This window comes from Ailuropoda melanoleuca, chromosome 16, assembly GCF_002007445.2.
Source record: "Ailuropoda melanoleuca isolate Jingjing chromosome 16, ASM200744v2, whole genome shotgun sequence".
Lineage (NCBI taxonomy): Eukaryota > Metazoa > Chordata > Mammalia > Carnivora > Ursidae > Ailuropoda > Ailuropoda melanoleuca.
This window is the reverse complement of record NC_048233.1, coordinates 62115136-62135336: the sequence shown is the minus strand read 5'-3', so window position 1 is coordinate 62135336 and position 20201 is coordinate 62115136. Positions and strand designations below refer to the sequence as shown.

Below are 20201 nucleotides of genomic sequence, written 5' to 3'. Positions count from 1 at the left end.
TTTATACTTCAATATGTCATTTTTGAGTGCTAATGTAAGTACTAATGTTTTTTAAATTCAAGTATAGGGGCGCCTGGGTGGCACAGTGGTTAAGCGTCTGCCTTCGGCTCAGGGCGTGNATTCAAGTATAATTAATATACAGTTAGATTAGTTTCAGATTTACATTATAATGGTTTAATAATTGTATATATTTCTCAGTGCTCATCAAGTTACGTGTACTCTTAATCCTTTTTATTTCTTTAACCCATACTTCCACCTACCTCACTCTGGCAACCACCAGTTTGTTCTCTGTATTTAAGAGTCTGTATTTTTGTCTGTCTCTTTTTTCTTTGTTCTTTTGTTTTGTTTTCCTTTTTTTTTTTCTTTTAAGTAGTCTCTATGTTCAACATGGGCTTGAACTCATGACCCCGAGATCAAGAGTCACATGCTCCACCAACTAAGCCATCCAGGCCTCCCTATTTTGTTTATTAAATTCCATTTATGAGTGAAATCAGATTTTCTTCTTTCTCTGACTGACTTATTTCACTTAGCATTATATCCTCTAGGTCCATCCATGTTGTTGCAAATGGCAAGGTTTCATTCATTTTTATGGCTGAATAATATTCCTTTATATGTGTATAAAGTAATATCCATTCTGTATTCTTAATCCATTAATTTACGGATAGATTTTTATCCATTTGTCTATGGATGAACACTTGGGTTACTTCCATACCTTGGCTATTGTAAGTAATGCCGTAATAAACATAGGGCTTCATTTTTTTTCCTTTCAAATTAGTATTTTCTTTGGGTAAATATCCAGTAGTGGAATAACTAAATATGAAGCCTTTTAAGATGATGGTATTTCCATACTTTTTGTCTTCTTGTCTTTTATCCTTCTGCCACATGCATGCTTTCCTTTGTTCCTTCTATCTCCAGCCCACTAGAAAGCACCATATAATGTGAGTTTGAATATTCAATTCTGCTATACAAGATAAGAAGACAAATGGGATGATGACACTCACAAGAAATGTTGAGCATCTGGGTGGCTCAGTCGGTTAATTGTCAGCCTTCAGTTAGGTCATGATCCTAGGATCCTGGGATCAAACGCTGCATCAGTCTCTCTGCTTAGCAGGAAGTCTGCTTCTCCTCTCCCTCTGCCCCTCCCCCCTCTAGTGTGCGCGCTCTCTCTCAAATAAATAAAATCTTAAAAAAAATACTTTGGTTTGTATTTCTAACATAATATATTTTTTTAAATTGCAAGCATTAAGTGGTTATTTTGCCATTATTTTTTAAGATTTTATGTATTTATTTATTCATTTATTTCTTTGAGGGAGGGTGAGAAAGCACAAGCGGAGCCTGACATGGGCTCAATCCCACAACCCTGAGATCACGACCGCAGCTGTAATCAAGAGTCAGATGCCTAACCAACTGAGCCACATAGGCACCCCTATTTGCCATAATACCATTGCCCATAGTATCCAAAACTGAGTGTTGTACCCAATAGTGAATAACTGATGAAGACAAATATGCACAATACATTTTTAACAGGTAATATATATTATAACAATACCATTTATTCATACCCAATTAAATAATTGCCTTAGTATTTATAATACCCAATTTGTGTTCAAATGTCAACAGTTGCCTCAACGTTTGTCTTATTAAAGTTAGTTTGTTCAAATCAGAATCTCAACAAGGTTTACGAATTGTTTCGTTGATATAATTCTTAGTCTCTTTTCACTTGTAACATGTCTCCATCTTTATTTTTTATGTCATGTCATTTAACATATTTTTCTACCTCCTGTATTTCTCACAAACTAGAAGTTAGATCTAGAGACTTGGGCACATTTTTTTTGGCAGGTGATGACAGTGGCACTTAAGCATGTGCTTGCATACATCTTTTTTCTCATAGTTTTATTTTGAAGTACAGCTATTTCTTTCTTCTTTTTCTTTTTTTAAAGAATTTTTTTATTTATTTGAAAGACAGAGAGAGCTCACAAGCATTGTGAGGGGCAGAGGGAGAAGCAGGCTCCCCATTGAGCAGGGAGCCTGATTCAGGGCTTGATCCCAGAACCTTGGGATCATAACCTGAGCTGAAGGCAGACACTTAACCGACTGAGCCACCCAGGTGACCCTCTCCTCCAGCTTTTATTTCCACTACATTTCTTCTACAGAATTTTATATTTTATGCTTGAAAGTGTTTTTTAGGCTTTCTTTAAGAAGGCATATATGGAAGGCAAGAATCTGGACATTGATTTGCTTAAAACTATTAATGCCCCTTGGAAAGCCCCAAGTACTGTTTTGTTATTGGTAGTTAGTACCCCAACTTGAAGACCATTAAATCTTTTCTCTTCTGTAGCTGACACATTTTACCTACTGTGTGTGAGCGCATCAACTTGATGAAGTGTCTACTATTCTTAACCCTTTATTACAAATGAAACTGATGCAGAAAGATGTTATGTAACATGTCCAAAGTGTCACAGCTAGTAAGTGGGCAGTGGGGATATAAACCCAGACACTCTGGCTCCAGAATCCAGGCCTATAATCACTGTGTACTTGAATGCCTTTTTTTAAAAAAAGTTGGCAGAGGGGCACCTGGGTGGCACAGCGGTTAAGCGTCTGCCTTCGGCTCAGGGCGTGATCCCAGCGTTGTGGGATCGAGTCCCACATCAGGCTCCTCCGCTATGAGCCTGCTTCTTCCTCTCCCACCTCCCCCTGCTTGTGTTCCCTCTCTCGCTGGCTGTCTCTATCTCTATCAAATAAATAAAATCTTTAAAAAAAAAAAAAAGTTGGCAGAGCAGATCTAGGGGTGGGCATGAGTGAGAGCTTATATTCATGTAAAATGACTAAGAGATGGAAAGTAAAAAAATAGTGGTTTTCAGTGTGTCAGTATAATAAACTGTGTGTGTTAATAAAACATAAGGCAGTGTCTTTACCCATACTTTGCAAAAATACCATACTAGTGTCAATCAAATTAAAATTAACACATTTTTATTTCTTTAATTTCTAATTAACAATTAGTTTTCATTTAATTAGTAATGTGCATGAATGTTATCTGCAGACTTATTGTATTCTGCATATTCTGCTTAACCTGTTAATATGTTCTACTTTTAGTGAGGATAACACTGTTTTTACAGTAATTTTATAGAAGAAATATTACATTTAATAATGGTAATGATTTCACACTTATATAATTCATTCCACCAAAAGGCATCCTGAAACTGTTTTACGTGGAAAATAAAACTATACCCATCACTAAAATGATTGCCTCTTTTAATGAAGATTAGGATTGTAATAATGCATAAGTAAAAAGTAAAACTATTTCTATATTTCAGGAGTTATTTTTGAATAGTTTGGTGCAAATATTCTTAGTTTTTAATAATTGGACTGTAAATAAACACACCAGGGCAGTCAAACGATTTCATTCTGCAAGGTGATTTACTTTGTATACAGTCACATAATTTTGCCTTGCTGTACGCAGCTGGAGTTTTTCACTTATAAGCATTCCTCAATTAGGAAGACTCAACCTATGAATGAATTAACAAGTGTGGTTGTTATGGAAGCCTTAGAGGAGAACCTCGTCCCCCCTGCTGTGAGAAGCTTAAAGGGAGAGGAACAGTGTGAAGGCCAACAGCCCTTTGGTCTTCAGTTGGACTACCAGAGGAGTGCTGGGCAGAGAATAGCACCTTTTCTTTTTAAACTGTGGAGAAAGAGATACCTTTTCTTATTTTGATATAGATTTGGATTTACCTAACATTTCATGAACGTCTACCATGTGCCAGGCACTATGCCAAATGCTTTCACGTTCACCATTTTATTTGTTTAGTCCTCATAACCATGCAGATAACCAGTTTTGCAAATGTGAGGATTAAAGCTTAGAAAGGCTATAATACTCAAGGTCACATAGCTAGAAAGTAGAAGAGAAAGACATGATCTTATGTATTATAGGTATGTATTTCTCCATAATACTTGTGAGTTTAAGTTATATTATAGTTCTTTCATTCTTCCATATGCTCAATTAACAATAAGTCTAGCAACTTGCTAACTAGCTAACTTGCTTTTCTAGAAAGCAATTTAGTTCAAGGAATATCAGGAGTTTCGGGATTAGATTCAACTGCAGACAACAAAGACCCTTTTTCAAGTCTTTGCCAAGATTTTATCACCTCAATGAAGGCTATGCTGACAAACCTATTTAAAACTGCATTCCCGGGGTGCTTGGGTGGCTCAGTCAGTTAAGCGTCAGACTCTTGGTTTCAGCTCAGGTCGTGATGTCAGGATCAGAGCATCGAGCCCTGCATCTGCTTGTCCCACTCCCTCTGCTCTTCTCTCTTTCTCTCTATCTCTCTCAAATAGATAAATAAATAAAATCTTAAAAAAAAAAATAAGCTCTACACCCAACATGAAGCTCGAACTCACAACCCAGAGATCAAGAATGGCATGCTCTACCGACTGAGCAAGCCAGGTGCTCCAGGATTATACCATTCAAAGACTTAGATTCATATTTTTGTTTTCCTTTAGGCTTTCATCTCTGGGTGGTTTTTTTGTTTGTTTGTTTGTTTTAATCGTGAGATCTCACATTTAGCAACTACTGCATAGTCTAGAACATGATGAGAAATAAATTGTCATTAATTCCCAGCCTCAATTTATAACCCTGGAAGGTTTTATCTTTTAAATTAAATAACATTCTTCCTCATTTTTAGCTGAAAATGGCAAAAAGAGAAACAAATGATCATGAAGCATCACTTCCTCAGTCTTCTTTATCACCCTTGACTAAAGCCATGGAGGTATCACAGCAGAGCAACGGTGAAGGCACCATCAATGGAGATGCCATTCACCCAATTTACAAACGAATTTCAAAAGATTTACCAAGGTAAGAATATTATTTCAGCAGCTTAAATTGAATCCTGAAAGAGATAAAGTGCTTACAGAAAGTTGTCTATGTAAATGCTCAATATTTTGTGGAGATGATGTCAGTAATAACTTGGAGATATGATGAGCTATGAAAGTTGTTGCCTGGACTGGAGCCCTTCAATTTCTTTTATTCTATGGGAAGAAAAAAGGTAGATGATGCAATAGACAAATTATTCCTGGAGTTTGACTTGGTCAGTAGCGTAATGATAAAAATGATAATGGCAGAGCAGATAATATTTGCTCTATGCCAGTCACTATGCTTAACGCTTAACCGGCATCGTATCTATTTAGTTCCCCAGACAACCTTGGGAGGAATATAAGGCAGGTAGTGTTTAAACATTTCCATTTTACCAATGAAGAAACAAAGACCTAGATAGGTTAACTAACTTGACCAAGGTCACAGAGCTTATAGGTAGAGAAAGTATGGTTTGAACCCATGCGGATCTAACTTCACAGCCAGAACTTTTAACTACTATATTCTGCCACACTTCTCAGAAATGCAAAGCAGAGGTGACAGAGGTATTTTTCCTGTGTTTTTTTCTCCATTAGAAAGTGAAAGATTGGGGGCGCCTGGGTGGCTCAGTCCTTAAGCGTCTGCCTTCGGCTCAGGGTGTGATCCCGGCGTTATGGAATCGAGCCCCACATCAGGCTCCTCCGCTGGGAGCCTGCTTCTTCCTCTCCCACTCCCTCTGCCCGTGTTCCCTCTCTTGCTGGCTATCTCTCTCTCTGTCAAATAAATAAATAAAACCTTAAAAAAAGAAGTGAAAGAATGAAAAAGTATCTGCCAGGTGTGTGTGCGTGTGTTTTAAAGATTTATTTATTTATTTTAGAGAGAGAGCACACTGGGAGGGGTGGAGGTGGTGGGTGAAGGCCAGAGGGAGAGGGAAAGAATCCCAAGCAGGCTCCATGCCCAGCACAGAGCCTGATGCAGGGCTCAATTTCACAACCCTAAGATCATGACCTGAGCTGAAACCAAGAGTTGGACACTTAACTGACTGTGGTGCAACCTGGGCGCCCTTATCAGGTTTTGATAAACTATTGACTGGCTAAATGTGATGTCATAATCTTAACATTAAATAGAAAACATATACTATAAGAGCAAAAGAAAATATTCATAAATTAAGAATTGTGTTAATCTCTTATAAAAATGCCAGGTTACATTTATATCTTTAAACAGTTTTTGTGTGTGTGTGTGTGTGTTGGTAAATTTAGGTGAAAGTGAAATCTAGACTTTTAGCTAATTTTTGTTTTGCTTTATTCCTCTGACCTCTGAGTCCATATTAGCAGTGTCTGAGTTTATTTACACAGTGTACTAGCTATATGCCTAGGTAATTTTTTAGAACATCATTACCCAGTATAGTTACACGGTAGAGATATAAGTTATTCATGAGAGTGTTCTTTCCCATAAGACAATGGGAAATAATTTCTAAATTGGATTTTTAAGTATTCCTTTCTACAAATGCCATTTCTAATATAATGTCTCTTTACACATTTTTTATTCCCTTTAGAATTTATTTTTACCAATTTTCCTTTTTAAAACAGTACTACATTCACTTTTTATTCCAACTATCTTTCATTGTATTTTTAGATTCTTTATTTTTTTGTTAGAGTTGACTATACTTTCATTTATACAGTTTCTTTCTGTTTTCTTCTCATTTTCTTTCTTTGGTTCTGATTCATTTTTACTCTGGCTTTATTTGTCCTTTCCTTAATATCAGTCTTTCTTTTCAGGTGACACCTTCCTACTGCCTGTTTTTTTATAGTTTATTTCAATGTGCTACTCATAATTCGTTGTCTGAATCCTGGCTTCTTTTTTGTCACTATTACCTGTTACCATCAACTTTGATTATGATGTACCTAGAAAATAAAGTAGGTTTTTTCTTGGTAATCGAATGGAAAGTCAAAGACAATGCCCAGAGATTTTATACTTTCATGAAAAAGAAAATGATGAGTTTCAACCTGAAGGGGGTCAAGTTCATAAAGGCTAATGTAATCTAAGATCCATTGGCATTAATATGATTATCAGAGAGAGGCAATTTTCTCTATGAGTAAAGACATTTTCCCCCGATTGAGGTTAAAACTTTTCTTGTCTCATTCTTGTTTTCCTTGCCACCTTTCTTCCAATGTCTTTGTGATCTTTTTATGAGAAATAATTATTAAAATATAGTCAATTGTTATTCCTTTATGTATATCACAAGAGATTACGTTTCTTTTCACTAAACACACTGTATGTTTTACAAAATATGCCCACATGTATTAAATCCATTCATTGAAAGCCATACAGTGACTGGTCACTTTATTCTCATATTATTACCCGATGCTATTAATTTATTCTATATTGTATTCACGTTATCCACTCTTCTCCTCTCTCTTGTGTTCTTTCAATGTTTTTCCTTTGTCACTCTGCTGTATTTGTTTGTAACAGTGAAAACTACTGTGCCAGGATCCTTCCCCCAGCAAGAAAACTAATCACCAAAAGTGTAGATAAGTTCAACATATTGTGCCAAAGAAGGTCTGATCCTCCCATTTTATGACCTACCACTCGGAGGTCACATGACTGCGAATATCTAGCCTAATGCCTATGGCTACTTCCCGGAAAGCAGCACAATAAGAAATGTTTCCTGCTTAGCTGTAGTCTGCTGTATTCCCAGGTGACCTGGAGCAGGGCACCAGCCTTTGAGACATGGATGGCAGAATTAATTATTTATTGATAACAGGTATCTATGGACAGTTCTATTTATAGAAAGTATTTCCGAATGCTGAGTAGAAGATTTCAAAATTACAATTGCATTTTAAAATTAGGAGAATGTTGTAAAAAAATTAGTATCTCTTTCTACCCCACACATGAAATATTTTAATGATTTTTAGCTGATGATCATCTAAGGATGTAATTTCACAGTTTTTATAATAGAAAGTTACAGTATTTTTTAATCCAGCTTGCAGATGAGTGTGTTGCCAATTCTTTCAGTTCCCTGTGGGAGAAATTATTTTTAGTGCATTAAATAAGGACTTAAATCAGTTTTAAAAGTAAATTACCAACAATTTTTTGTTGTCTATTATACTGGTTGCTTTTTCATAGACAAATCTTGCTTTCAGGGAGACTAATAGCACCTAAACCATTCATTCACTTTTTTATGTCACTTTAGTTATCTTGGATATTTTTTTACTTCTTTTTTTTTAGGTAATCTCAGTGCCTAACATGGGACTTGAACTCTCGAGCCCGAGATCAAGAGTCTCGTGCTGTGCTGACTGAGCCGGCCAGGTGCCCTGGATCTTGGATATTTTTAATTGGAATGAATCTTAGATTATTTTTTTAAANAACTCTCGAGCCCGAGATCAAGAGTCTCGTGCTGTGCTGACTGAGCCGGCCAGGTGCCCTGGATCTTGGATAGTTTTAATTGGAATGAATCTTAGATTATTTTTTTAAATAGGGGCGCCTGGGTGGCACAGCGGTTAAGCTCTGCCTTCGGCTCAGGGCGTGATCCTGGCGTTGTGGGATCGAGCCCCACATCAGGCTCCTCCGCTACGAGCCTGCTTCTTCCTCTCCCACTCCGCCTGCTTGTGTTCCCTCTCTCGCTGGCTGTCTCTATCTCTGTCGAATAAATAAATAAAATCTTAAAAAAAAAAGATTATTTTTTAAATAGAAAAATTTGATCATATTTTCTTTTCCAAGGACAGTTTAAGTTTAGCAATTTCATCATTCCAAAGATGAGCTGTCCATTCCCAGCATGGAGTAGGCAACAGAAGGGAATGAGGGAAAACAGCAGCAGTGAAAGAAGCAAGGAAACACCTTCAGTGCTCTACCTTCATTTCTCAAGAAATTAAACTTGGCGTAGTTCATAACTTTTTTCAAATTTTTTTCAAAAACAAAATCTCTACAGATCTAAAGATTAATATATTATTTCCTTTTAAAATGCCAAAAGACTATATTTTTTCCTTTTGAAGATTGACATTTCCTTTGGAAATGTTGTATATGATATCTATAACCTCCTCCAGTTTTAGATTTAAGAGTACCTTGTTTTTATTCCTTCGTACTTTTGCATAAGCAAAAATATTCTTCTCTTCCTTCGGGTGGGATGATCCTATACTCAGAGGGGTCCTTTATCCAGAGAAATTGCTCTTCTTGTCTAGAATTTCCTTCTGTAAAAGTAAACCTATTTAATTTAACAAACATTGACTATCTCTTATAGGGTATATGTGTAGTTTGAACATAATAAATTGTTTATTATTCAATCCTCTAGTTGCAAATAAAAATTTGAGATAGTGTTATAAAATAACTGGAAATTGCTCTACAATTGGGATACCTGTACCTAAATTTCTAGGCCAATCTAAAATTTAATTTCTTCTGCTGTTGGAAATAAAATCTGGGGGGAATTGTTCACTTTTATTATCACTTCCATTATTTACTTTCTATGATGTTTAAATCACATTTTTTCTAGTAATTGTAGAAAGTTATTTATATCTTTAGGTTATTCATTTCATCAAGTTGGAAAAAGGTTATGATGAAGTTTAATGAAATTTTTGTGCTTTATGTACTCCAGGGATTTTATAACAGGTTTCATTCACCAAACATATGTGGGGTTATTTCTTTTATCAGTTGCATTTCAGTAATTTAAGCTGGTGATTTATTATTGAATGTACTTAGGGTCATTTTCCCTTATGTTTACATTTTCTTATTTGTATTTATTCCAATTAGAAAGTTTAATTACCATTAAAATGGTAATAGGATAAAAATAATTTTTACAAATGATAATATTAAAAAAAAAACATAACCCTTCATGAAGGTTTAAATGCCATAAGAATATAAAGCAAGAAAGATATGCTTGTCAAATATAAGGTATAAATAAATAATTTAGATGAAAATGGTTGACTACATTTAACAAAGAGACTACCAAATAATGAGGGGCTAAAGAATGGTTGTTAGATTTGATGTACTTCATTGTATATTGTAAGTAATTGCTATCCATAAAAAATCTATGGCTTCTGTATAAGAAAAAGAGACATTTTGACAGCCAACACTGGTATGAAGCGACAGCAAGTAAAAATCCTTGGCAACTGTCATTATCTTGCAGTTGAATTCATATCTAAACTGTGTGATGACTTAGACCTGTGTGTTTGTTATTGAGCCATGATTGTCAAAGTAGCCACACTTCCTACTTATGAACAGAATTATTAGCCACATGCAGATTTCTGGCATAGAAATCTAAATTCACAAAGTATGCTTTGTGTTTCAAAGAGCAGGGAAATAAAAAAACTCTTATGTCATTTTTATGCTTATGCTGAAGTTTCTGGTGAAATGTTCCTGATTAAGTAAAAGTAAAATGTTTAGAAAATACCATTTTAGATTATACTTTAGTCCATTATAAAGTCAGTAAAGGGGCGCCTGGGTGGCACAGCAGTTAAGTGTCTGCCTTTGGCTCAGGGCGTGATCCTGGCATTGTGGGATCGAGCCCCACATCAGGCTCCTCCGCCGTGAGCCTGCTTCTTCCTCTCCCACTCCCCCTGCTTGTGTTCCCTCTCTCGCTGGCTGTCTCTATCTCTGTCAAATAAATAAATAAATAAAATCTTTTTAAAAAAAAATAAAAATAAATAAATAAAATCAGTAAAGATTTTTAATGAAACAAGAAGTAAAGCCAGTGTGATTCAAGAGCTGATTGTATGTTAGGCTACTATTAACACAAAGTAACAGAAAACTCAACTGAAAGTAACTGAAAATTAGGAAAATGAGGAAGAAGTCATTATCTTACATTACAAGAACGTCAGATGCAGAGCAATTCTAGGGTTAAATTCAGTGCTTCAGCAGTGTTTTCAAGGAGCCTGGCTCTTGGATCTTTGCCTCTGCCATCCTCAGAATATTGGCTAGATCCTTGGGTATGACACCTCCTGCATGCAGGATGGCTCATTACATGTTCATTCAACAGTGTCCAACTAAATAAAATGGATATTTGATCACTTATCTCTCTCTCTTTTTTAAAGATTTTTTAAAAGTAATCTCTACACCTGATATGGGGCTCGAACTCACAACCCGCATATCAAGAGTCACATGCTCTCCTGACTGAGCCAGTCAGGTAGTCCTATATTTCTTTTTATTAGGGCAAAAAACCTTTCCCCAGACAACTTTGCCTTATGTCTCATTGGCCAAAATTGGATCACAAGCTGACTACTTAACCTGTAAAGGACAAGGGAAATATAATTACCACTGTTGGTGTTAGACACTGAGGATTTGCCCCCTGGAGCTGATCAGGGGATAACTACCATGGGCGTATAAAGAGGATGAATCCCTAACTATAACTGAAGCTATTCTTTTAAGGAAAAATCATTGGAATAACTATTGAATAAATAATATTACCTGACAGAACTCTTGGCCTTGGCTTTATTATATTTTACTTCTAAAATTGTGTTTGTCAGTGGCATTTTTGTGACACATTTTGGCATGATGTCATAATTATCAAAGAATAAGTCCTGCGTATCAATCACTGGTTGAATTCTAGTAGACATGTAAAAGATAACAAAATAAAGATCTTACCCTTGCAGAGTGGGATATGAAATCATGTGAAATCACATAACAAATCACAAAGCAAACATTTCAATATGCAAACTAGTACACCAGTTCAAACAGGACCTGGGGGGATAATTTAGAATAAGGAATGACTAGGATTTAGTAGGGTTAAACACCTCTCATGTGTCTTGTCAGTTTGAGCAGCTTTGTTGAGGCCTCTTCTATTCCCCTAACCCTGAATTTCTCCCTCATAGTAACCAGGACTTTCCTTCACGGTACTAGTCACAGTTAGTAATTGTAAATTTATATGCGTTGACTATTTGTATAACCTTTCTCTCTTACACTGTACAATTATTGTTATTATAGAAGGAGTTCTAGAAAATGTAAGCACTGAGTTTAGATTAATATTGATTAAATACCTGCGTATTGAAAGATGTACAGTAATGGGTATAGATCAGCTGAGTGAAACCCATTGACAAAAGACTGGTAAGAATTAATGAAGGCAATGTGGCGTAATTATAGCTGAAGGATATTACAGAGGAGCAATAAGCAGCACCAACTGGTAGAAGTCCTTGAATTGGAGATTGACAAGTATGATTTTATAAGTTTTCCTCAAATTTCTATAAAAAGCCACTAAGACACACTAATGCAATTAAAGCAGAGAAATGGGAAGAAAAATTGCTCTTGTCAAAACTAGAGTTATACCCTTAAATCTTATCATGGTCTATCATTTTCTGTACTCCTCTCTCTTTTTTTTTTTTTTAAGATTTTATTCATTTATTTGACAGAGAGAGAGACAGCCAACAAGAGAGGGAACACAAGCAGGGGGAGTGGGAGAGGAAGAAGCAGGCTCCCAGCGGAGGAGCCTGATGCGGGGCTCGATCCCAGAACACGGGATCACGCCCTGAGCTGAAGGCAGACGGTTAACGACTGAGCCACCCAGGCGCCCCTGTACTCTTCTCTGAGCATATTTTCTTAGACTTTTGGACCTCAGATCTTTACTTTGTTGTTACTTGTGAAGTAGAAATTATAAACCAGATTTAATAAAAATTACAAAAAGTAAAGGATAATTAAATTGTAGCCGAGAATATCAAGGGGGCTATAAATTCTACAATGTATAAGATCTATCCTTGACAATCTTTTTGATTATGATAAAAAGCTGACGTGTAGACGAGGTATAGTAGTGTTGAGATTAATCTACTAATATACCTTTGAGCTTTGTAGTTCTGTAACTTAACCATATCCATTATATCATGTAAAGAAATTGTTTAAAAGATTCATTTACCAGGGCTCCTGGGTGGCTCAGTCGGTTAAGTGTCTGCCTTCAACTCAGATTATGGTCTCGGGGTTCTGGGAGTGAGCCTCGTGTTGGGCTCCCCTGCTCAGCGGGGCATCTGCTTCTCCTTCTCCCTTTGCTCCTTCCTGCTCCCTCTCTGACCTTGTGCGTGCGTGTGCGCGCTCGCTCTCTCTCCTCAGCTCTCAAATAAGTAAATAAAATCTTTTTTTTTGAAAAAGATTCATTTACCTAAAGTGTTACAATATTTAATTAACTGATAGTTTTTATCCATGCTACTTTAAGGTTAAATTTGACATGTTTTATTTCATCTTCATCTAAGCACACATAAAATCCTTAAAAATATACATAGTTTAATATATGTAGACACATCTCTTCACATTGTTTTGTTCTTTTTTATGACCTAATTTCTAAAGAATTATTCAACTGCTAAAAGAAATAATGTTTTCCAATAACTGAAAATAAACTAATTCAGAAGTAATGTTGCTGATGTTGTTTAAAGGAAACATACCAGAACATTTACATCCAAGTGAATATCTCCTCCTTTCCTCCTTTAAAATACTCTTTAGGAAGTAATTTATTCTAATAAAAATGCCATTTCTCAAAGCATTTTTTTAGTTCCTCTCAGGATTTGTTATCAAAATCTGTGGATTCTCTTTAAATATCCTCAGTACTGAATGATGACAAAATTCAATCTTAAGTACTTGTATTTAAATTTTCCAGAAAATAAAAGATCAGAATCCATATTTGGTCTAAAAAAATGGATAATGAAAACTGCATAATTATATAGCTAGTGTGGTAAGCAGAAATTTAACATGGCCCCCAAGATCCCACTTCCTGGTGTATATAGATGGTGTAATTCCCTCCTCTTGAGTGTGGGTAGGATTGTGAATATGATAGGATGTCACTCCTATGATGAGGTTACATAATAAGGTAAAAGAGATTTTTTGCAGTTGTAGTTAAAGTACAGAATTAGTTGTCTTTGAGTTAAAAGGAAATTATCCTAGTTGAATCAGATCAACTCTTAAATGAGAATTTAGAGGTCAGAAACAGAAAAGTCAGAAAGGTGAGTTTCTATTGCCATCAAGGAAGATGATTGTCACTATGAATTCTACAGCTATAAGGAACAAAATTCTGACAAAACCTGAATAACCTTGGAAAAAGACTATGAGCATCAGATGAGATTATAGCCCTGCTGACACCTTGGTTTCAGTTTTGTGAGATCCTGAGCAGAGGGTCCTGCTAAGCTTTGCCCAGACTCTTGACCCAGGGAAACCATGCAATAATAAATAGGTATTGTTGTAAGCCACTAAATTTGTGGTAATTTGTTGCCCAACAATAGGAAACTAATTGAGATAGATAGATGATAGATAGATAGATAGATAGATAGATAGATAGATAACAGATAGATATTAGTTATCTTTCAAGTAGTGTGATTAATATTCTTGTACCAATCTAATATAGTAGAATTTAGGTTTTAGGCTGGGGGAAAAAAATGCTTTTTACCAGTGGTAAAAGAGTAAAGAATACAGTGATGAATTGGAATATTTGACAGGAATTGATAGCATTTTAGCATTTTAGATGGAGGACATAATCAATGAAGTATAATGATTCCAGCTATCAAATCTACCAGGGCAAATGTGAATGCACAGGAAGGTAATTCATTCCTATATACAAGGGTAGCATAGAGAGTGGCACCTGGGTGGCTCAGTCGGTTAAGTGTCTACCCTTGGCTCTGGTCATGATCCCAGAGTCCTACAATCGAGCCCAGCATCGGGCTCCCTGCTGAGCAGGGAGCCTGCTTCTCCCTTTCCCTCTGCCAATAGCTCTCCCTGCTTGTGCTCTCTGTGTTAAATCAATAAATAAAATCTTAAAAACAAAACACAAGGGTAGCATAGAAATCTTACCAAAGAAGGAACAATTTGAAATTTGTATATTTGTGGATTGTTTACAGGTATAATGAAAGATTTATAGTAGAGACACATCATAGACTTCCAGGACAAGGTAATAAGACTGACATAGAAATGTTAAAAAGAAAATATGTGTTATAAAATTAGCTCAGGTTACAGAAGGTGGTAGATAGCCTCAATAGTAAGTGAGGACAAAGTAAGGTTATTTTTTATGACAAAGGATGATTTCCTAAAGCATTGGTGTAGTAATACCATGTGGATTCCTACACCACAATAGTGAGGACAAAGTAAGGTTATTTTTTATGATAAAGGATGATTTCCTAAATGTAAAATGTAAAAATACCATGTGGTATTCCTACACCAATCCATAGAGACTAAAGATAAGCCAATAAACAAAAATGACCCTAGTGTAAAACTAAATTCAGTATCATTTGGGAAAAACAAAGTCCAAGGAAACCACATTCAGCTTATCAAATTTTATTAAAAAACAGTTGAAACAAAATCTATATTTTAAAAGAAATGATAATGTAAATTTATGTTATTATTATTTGTAAGAAGCAGAGGGAGGAAAGGATGCAAAGCCTCAAGTCCATGCAAGGCAGAATTTTGGAGCTGAGTTCCCTGCGTAAAATCAGGACCCATGAAAGATAGATACACCCATCCATGAAAAATGGAATAAGGAAGTATAGACCACCAGCCCAAGGAAGCAGCAATAAAAGGGTATGATATGTTCTAAGGTTCTTGCGTTGTCTGGAAAGTAATTAATTAGTACTTTATATTAATCTTTAATAAGACAAGGACTCATACTGTAATATCTAGTGTTTCCGTTAAAAGTAAAGTTAAATAATGTAGGGCATTCAACCTAATAGAAAGGAAAATGAAATAATAAAAAATATGTTATTTAATCTGAGAGAAAACAAGAAAGGAATGAAAAGGAACATAGAATACATGGGAAAAATAGAAAACAAGTTGTGAGATTATAGGCAAAATTCTCAGTTAAAAGGCAAAGACTGTCTTGGTGAAGGAGATAACTATGTGAATATAGAGTACAATTCTTAGAAGACAAAAACTTGGGGATAAGATAGCTATGTGAAGATGTATATAAATCTAGAGGTGGAAGGAAGTTCACTTTAATAAATCTGAATGTCATGGGATTTCTAAGAAATTTTTGCAGAGGAGGCAAAAGGATCTTTCAAAGAAAAAAGGTGAGGAGAATAAGAGAAAGAAAGACAAATAAGGAGACTACAATTATGGTGACTTAAATACAGTCTACATGTTAGAGTTCTATTTAGCTAAAGAGCACCACTGGTTCACTGCTGCTAGTGTAGGTCTACTTCCTTTGCCCACCTCTCCAATCACACGATACAGTGTCTCTGCTTATCTTGGTATAGGAGACAGGCCATGCAAGTCCCCTGCCAAGTATGGTTTCCTCTTTGGGCAAGGATCTGAGAGTCCATGATACTCGAAGCCCTCTGCATCTTATCGTCCTGCTCTCCTGTCTATAGTTTTTGGGCCACTGAGGAGTATTTTCCCATCCATAGGCTTGCCAGTGGTTTATAAGATTGCCTAGCTTAAGAATTCTATCCAACAGGGTGTTCTAAACTGGGTAGTGATGCAGTTAAACTTTTGGGGGCATTGAATGTGAGCCATAGAGAGTCTCCAGAAAGTAGTGTGGTACAGAAATGAGGAGACACATAGAGGAATTAGCAGAACCCATGAGGAGTGAGGAGAGGAACAGAGGTAGGTTAGGCAATAATGATGTAAGAAGAGGAAGCAGTTAGGCACAGAAGGATAGATGAGGTTGTGGAGTCAAAAAATGTGGCACTCTATTAGAATGGTAGTTTTTGTTGTTGTTTTGTAATTTTTAAGTAAGCTTGATGCCCAGCATGGGGCTTGAACTCATGACCTGGGGATCAGGAGTCACTGAGCCAGACAGGGGTCCTTGTTTTTTAGTTTTTTAAGTTGTGTATAGTCAACACATAATGTTATGTTAGTTGCAGGTGTACAACATAGTGATTGGATAAGTTTATACATTATGTTATGCTCACCTCAAGTGTAGCCACCATCTGTTCCCATACAATGCTATTATAATAATCACTTCTACAGGAGTTGTTTTAAGTCACTAGTATATTCTGAAGAGCAATGAATGGTCTTCTAATTCTCTTTGTGCCTTGCTGGAGTAGTTTCATTTTCTTTTTTAAGTTTCTGTGTGTACTAGTAACAAGCTCAGTCACCTGAAACCCAAATGTGTTAGAGCTGAATGGTCCCAACACCCTCATTTCCAGCATTAATTTAACAAACCATGTGTATGGGTTTAATTCCCTTTGTAGGACAAGTTAGCTTTGCCAAACAGTTCAGTGATTATCTTCTCACACCCAAAGACTAGGCAACACATCAACTGTTATAAGAAAGAAGAGTTTAATAGTGTGTAAGAACTAGTGCAAACCTGTCATCAACATTGATAAAACAAATCAAAACTGAAGACTACAGATGGTGGGCCAAACGTGACATTTTCACATGAAAAATTACCTTTTCTCCCCCTTTTTAATATAAATTACTAGAGAAAAGCTGACAATAAATAAATATGCTAAAATCATATAATTTAGTTTAATTTAATTCTTTTAACCATTTACAAGGTAAATCTCATATTATTTATTGTCCTAACCCTACCAGAATCATGTGGAGTTGGGAGGGAGAAGGATGTGAATTTCCCTAAAGGATGCCAGTGCTCTTACCAGAAGACAGGGGGAAGCTATGCCAGCAGACAAAAACAGTTAATAACTTTTACATGACTAGATTGAGGAAGGCAAGATGTAAGTCAAATTACTTGATAAAATTTTACAATTTAGTAAAATCTGTAAAGATCATATAGCAACCTGCAAAATGGTTATAAGACAGTATTTAAGTAAAAAAAGGCAAGATACTGAATTAAAGGTATGACACATGATGCAGCGTCATCGAGTGAAATGGTCAAGAAAGAATTCTTGGTGCCAAGAGTTTATGGTGCGAAGAGATGTTTTTATTAGAGCACTGGGACAGGACCTGTAGGGCAGAAAGAGCTGCACTGTGATTGTAAGTGACTGATTATATAGGGTTTTCTATCTTATGGAGGTGAAGGTGATGGTAGGGCTCCAGGAAATTGAGTCCATAGGTTCTTGCAGGTCTGGCTGTTATTAAGATTGTGTTTTTCTTGTAGGTCTGGCTGTTATTAAGATTGTGTTTTTCTTGCAAGTAAAACATTAAGACAGTTACAAACAATAGTGGAGTTTCCTGTCCTGCATGACTGAGATCTTTATCAGTTGACAATTTGTTTCTCCCTGCCTTTGTTCTCAGGCCATCACTAGTGCCTGAGGGATGTTATACATATCCCACCCTAAGGGGGTGATTTTTGTGGGGTGTCAGCTCCAGTGTTGCCCTCAGCTTGCCTTTTGCCCTCTCATCAATACAGCTGAAACTTTGAAATTTAGAAAAAATAAAAACCTTTCACTTTCTGGTGGTATGATAATGGATTATTATATAAAATCGTTAGTGTATTTATAAAAATATTTGACAATAAACAAAATGCGTTCATTAAAAAGGAAAGTCACAGGGCACCTCGCTTGCTCAGTCAGAAGAGCGTGTGACTCTTGATCTCAGGGCTGAGTTCAAGCCCCACATTGGGTGTAGAGATTACTTTAAAAAAATAAAATCAGGGCACCTTGGTGGCTTAGTCGGTTAAGTGTTCTGCCTTCAGCTCAGGTCATGATCCTAGGGTCCTGGGATCCAGCCGGTGTCTGGCTTCCTGCTCCGCAGGGGAGCCTGCTTCTCTCTCTGCCCCTCCCCCACTCATGCGCGCACCCACGTGCTCTCTCTTTCTCTCTCAAATAAATAAAATCTTTAAAAAAAAAATTAAAAATAAATAAATAAATAAAATCTTAAAAAAAAAAACAACACCCAATCTGCATTATGTAGAGAATTCCTTTTATTTCTTTACATGAGAATTTGCTTTCCAAGTGACTCTTTATGGGCACTGGGAACTGTTCATGAGATCTGCAAATCTTTCCTACCTGTTTCCTGCTTTTCCCCTAAGTTGAAGAGATTGGTGACCATTTGCAGTTCCATTGCTGTTGCTGCAGAAACACTGCCACTGAAAGATGACCGCTGCCACATGCCATCACTCACCATTGTTGTCAAAATCCGAGGTAGCTGAGGTGGTCTGAAGGGAGGTCACGCCTCTGCCAGAGCTAAAGTCCAATGATCAATTCTGAAGGCTGTTTGCCAAAGTTCTGAACGTGGGTAGATCCTCAGAGTGAAAGAAAGACCACTCCTCTCCCTAGAGCTATGGACAATTCAGGACAGACTTGGATAGAAACATGTGATAACAACATATACAACTGCTTGGATCCCAGGGCTTTATTTAGCTTTATTGAGCCACTGTGTCAACTCTCATCCACACACCCACACCAGTTTTCCCTGTGGCACGTGATTGCCTTCCATTCTTTCAGAAAATATAATCAACCATTTTACACATTTGTGAACATAGAGAAGACAGGCCAGAAGAAATATTTGTGACTACAATGACATTGGTGGAGCAGAAAAATTGGGGGGAGGGGCTGTATGTGCCAAGCTTTCCATGCTAAGCATATGCTGTTTTATAATTGCATGGGTGGGTGGGGTTATATTACATTATGTATAAGAACTATTGAGGAACTAGTAAATTGGACAGAAGCAGATTTGGTTTGTATAAAAATACAAATACATGGGATACCTAAATAATACATGGAAGATTATTATCCTCTATGCCTAATCATCACATAGCTCAACATTCTTAAATATGTTAAAGCTTGTTTTATTTTATCATAGCAGCAAATTATATATTCCAGCTTCCTAACTTGGTATTTACCTAGATTTACATATTGTCACAGGTCATATGGTCCCCTGTTCAAACATCTTAGTTCATCTAAATGCTACTCCTCCAGCTTAACTACCAGGTAGGGTGATCAGCCATCCCAATTTGTCTGAGACTGAGGGACTGAGGATGTTCCAGGGGTGTGTGACTTTCAATGCCAAAGCCAGGGCAGTCCTGAGCAAACCAGGATGAGTTGGTCACCCTAATCCCAGTCTGCTGTGAAGCCTTTATCAACTTTATTCCAAACAATGTAAGTTTCCCTCAAGGAATTTGTTTTGTATTTATAGTTAATATGTACCTGTAGTTCTAAGTGGCTTACTTAACATATATTCTCTCTTTATTAAGAGATAGTTTGCAGTTTTATTGAGGGTAGAAGCCACATCTCTTTAACTTTTATATTTACTGATACTGAGCATAGTGCTAGTTTTTAATAAATGAGCCTAAGAATTTAAAAATTTTACTTACATTGTTTCAAGCATTACACAGGGTTTCTTCTTTAATAGAGTAAAGCAATTCAATTTAATGATTATGAATGTGGGCTTTATTTTAGTACAGGCTTAGGTTCAGTTTCCCACCCTGTCAGCTTACTGATTATGTGAGCTTTGGCAAGTTAATTGGCCTCTCTGAACCACAATTTCTTAAATCTGTAAAATGGGGATACAAATAGTACCCACTTCCCAGGGATGTTGTAAGGATTAACCAAAATAATGGCTAAGTGGA

The 20201-nt window shown here is 36.4% G+C and overlaps 1 protein-coding gene across 1 annotated transcript in view; it reads left to right on the top strand.

Annotated features, from left to right (window-relative positions):
* The window catches only part of DCDC1 (doublecortin domain containing 1), a 426036-nt gene that overhangs the window by 18525 nt on the left and 387310 nt on the right, over positions 1-20201 (top strand). Inside the window, exon 3 of the mRNA XM_034645816.1 lies at positions 4680-4849. Coding sequence (XP_034501707.1) covers positions 4686-4849 — 164 coding nt within the window. The 5' untranslated portion in view covers positions 4680-4685. The remainder of the gene's footprint in view (positions 1-4679; positions 4850-20201) is intronic.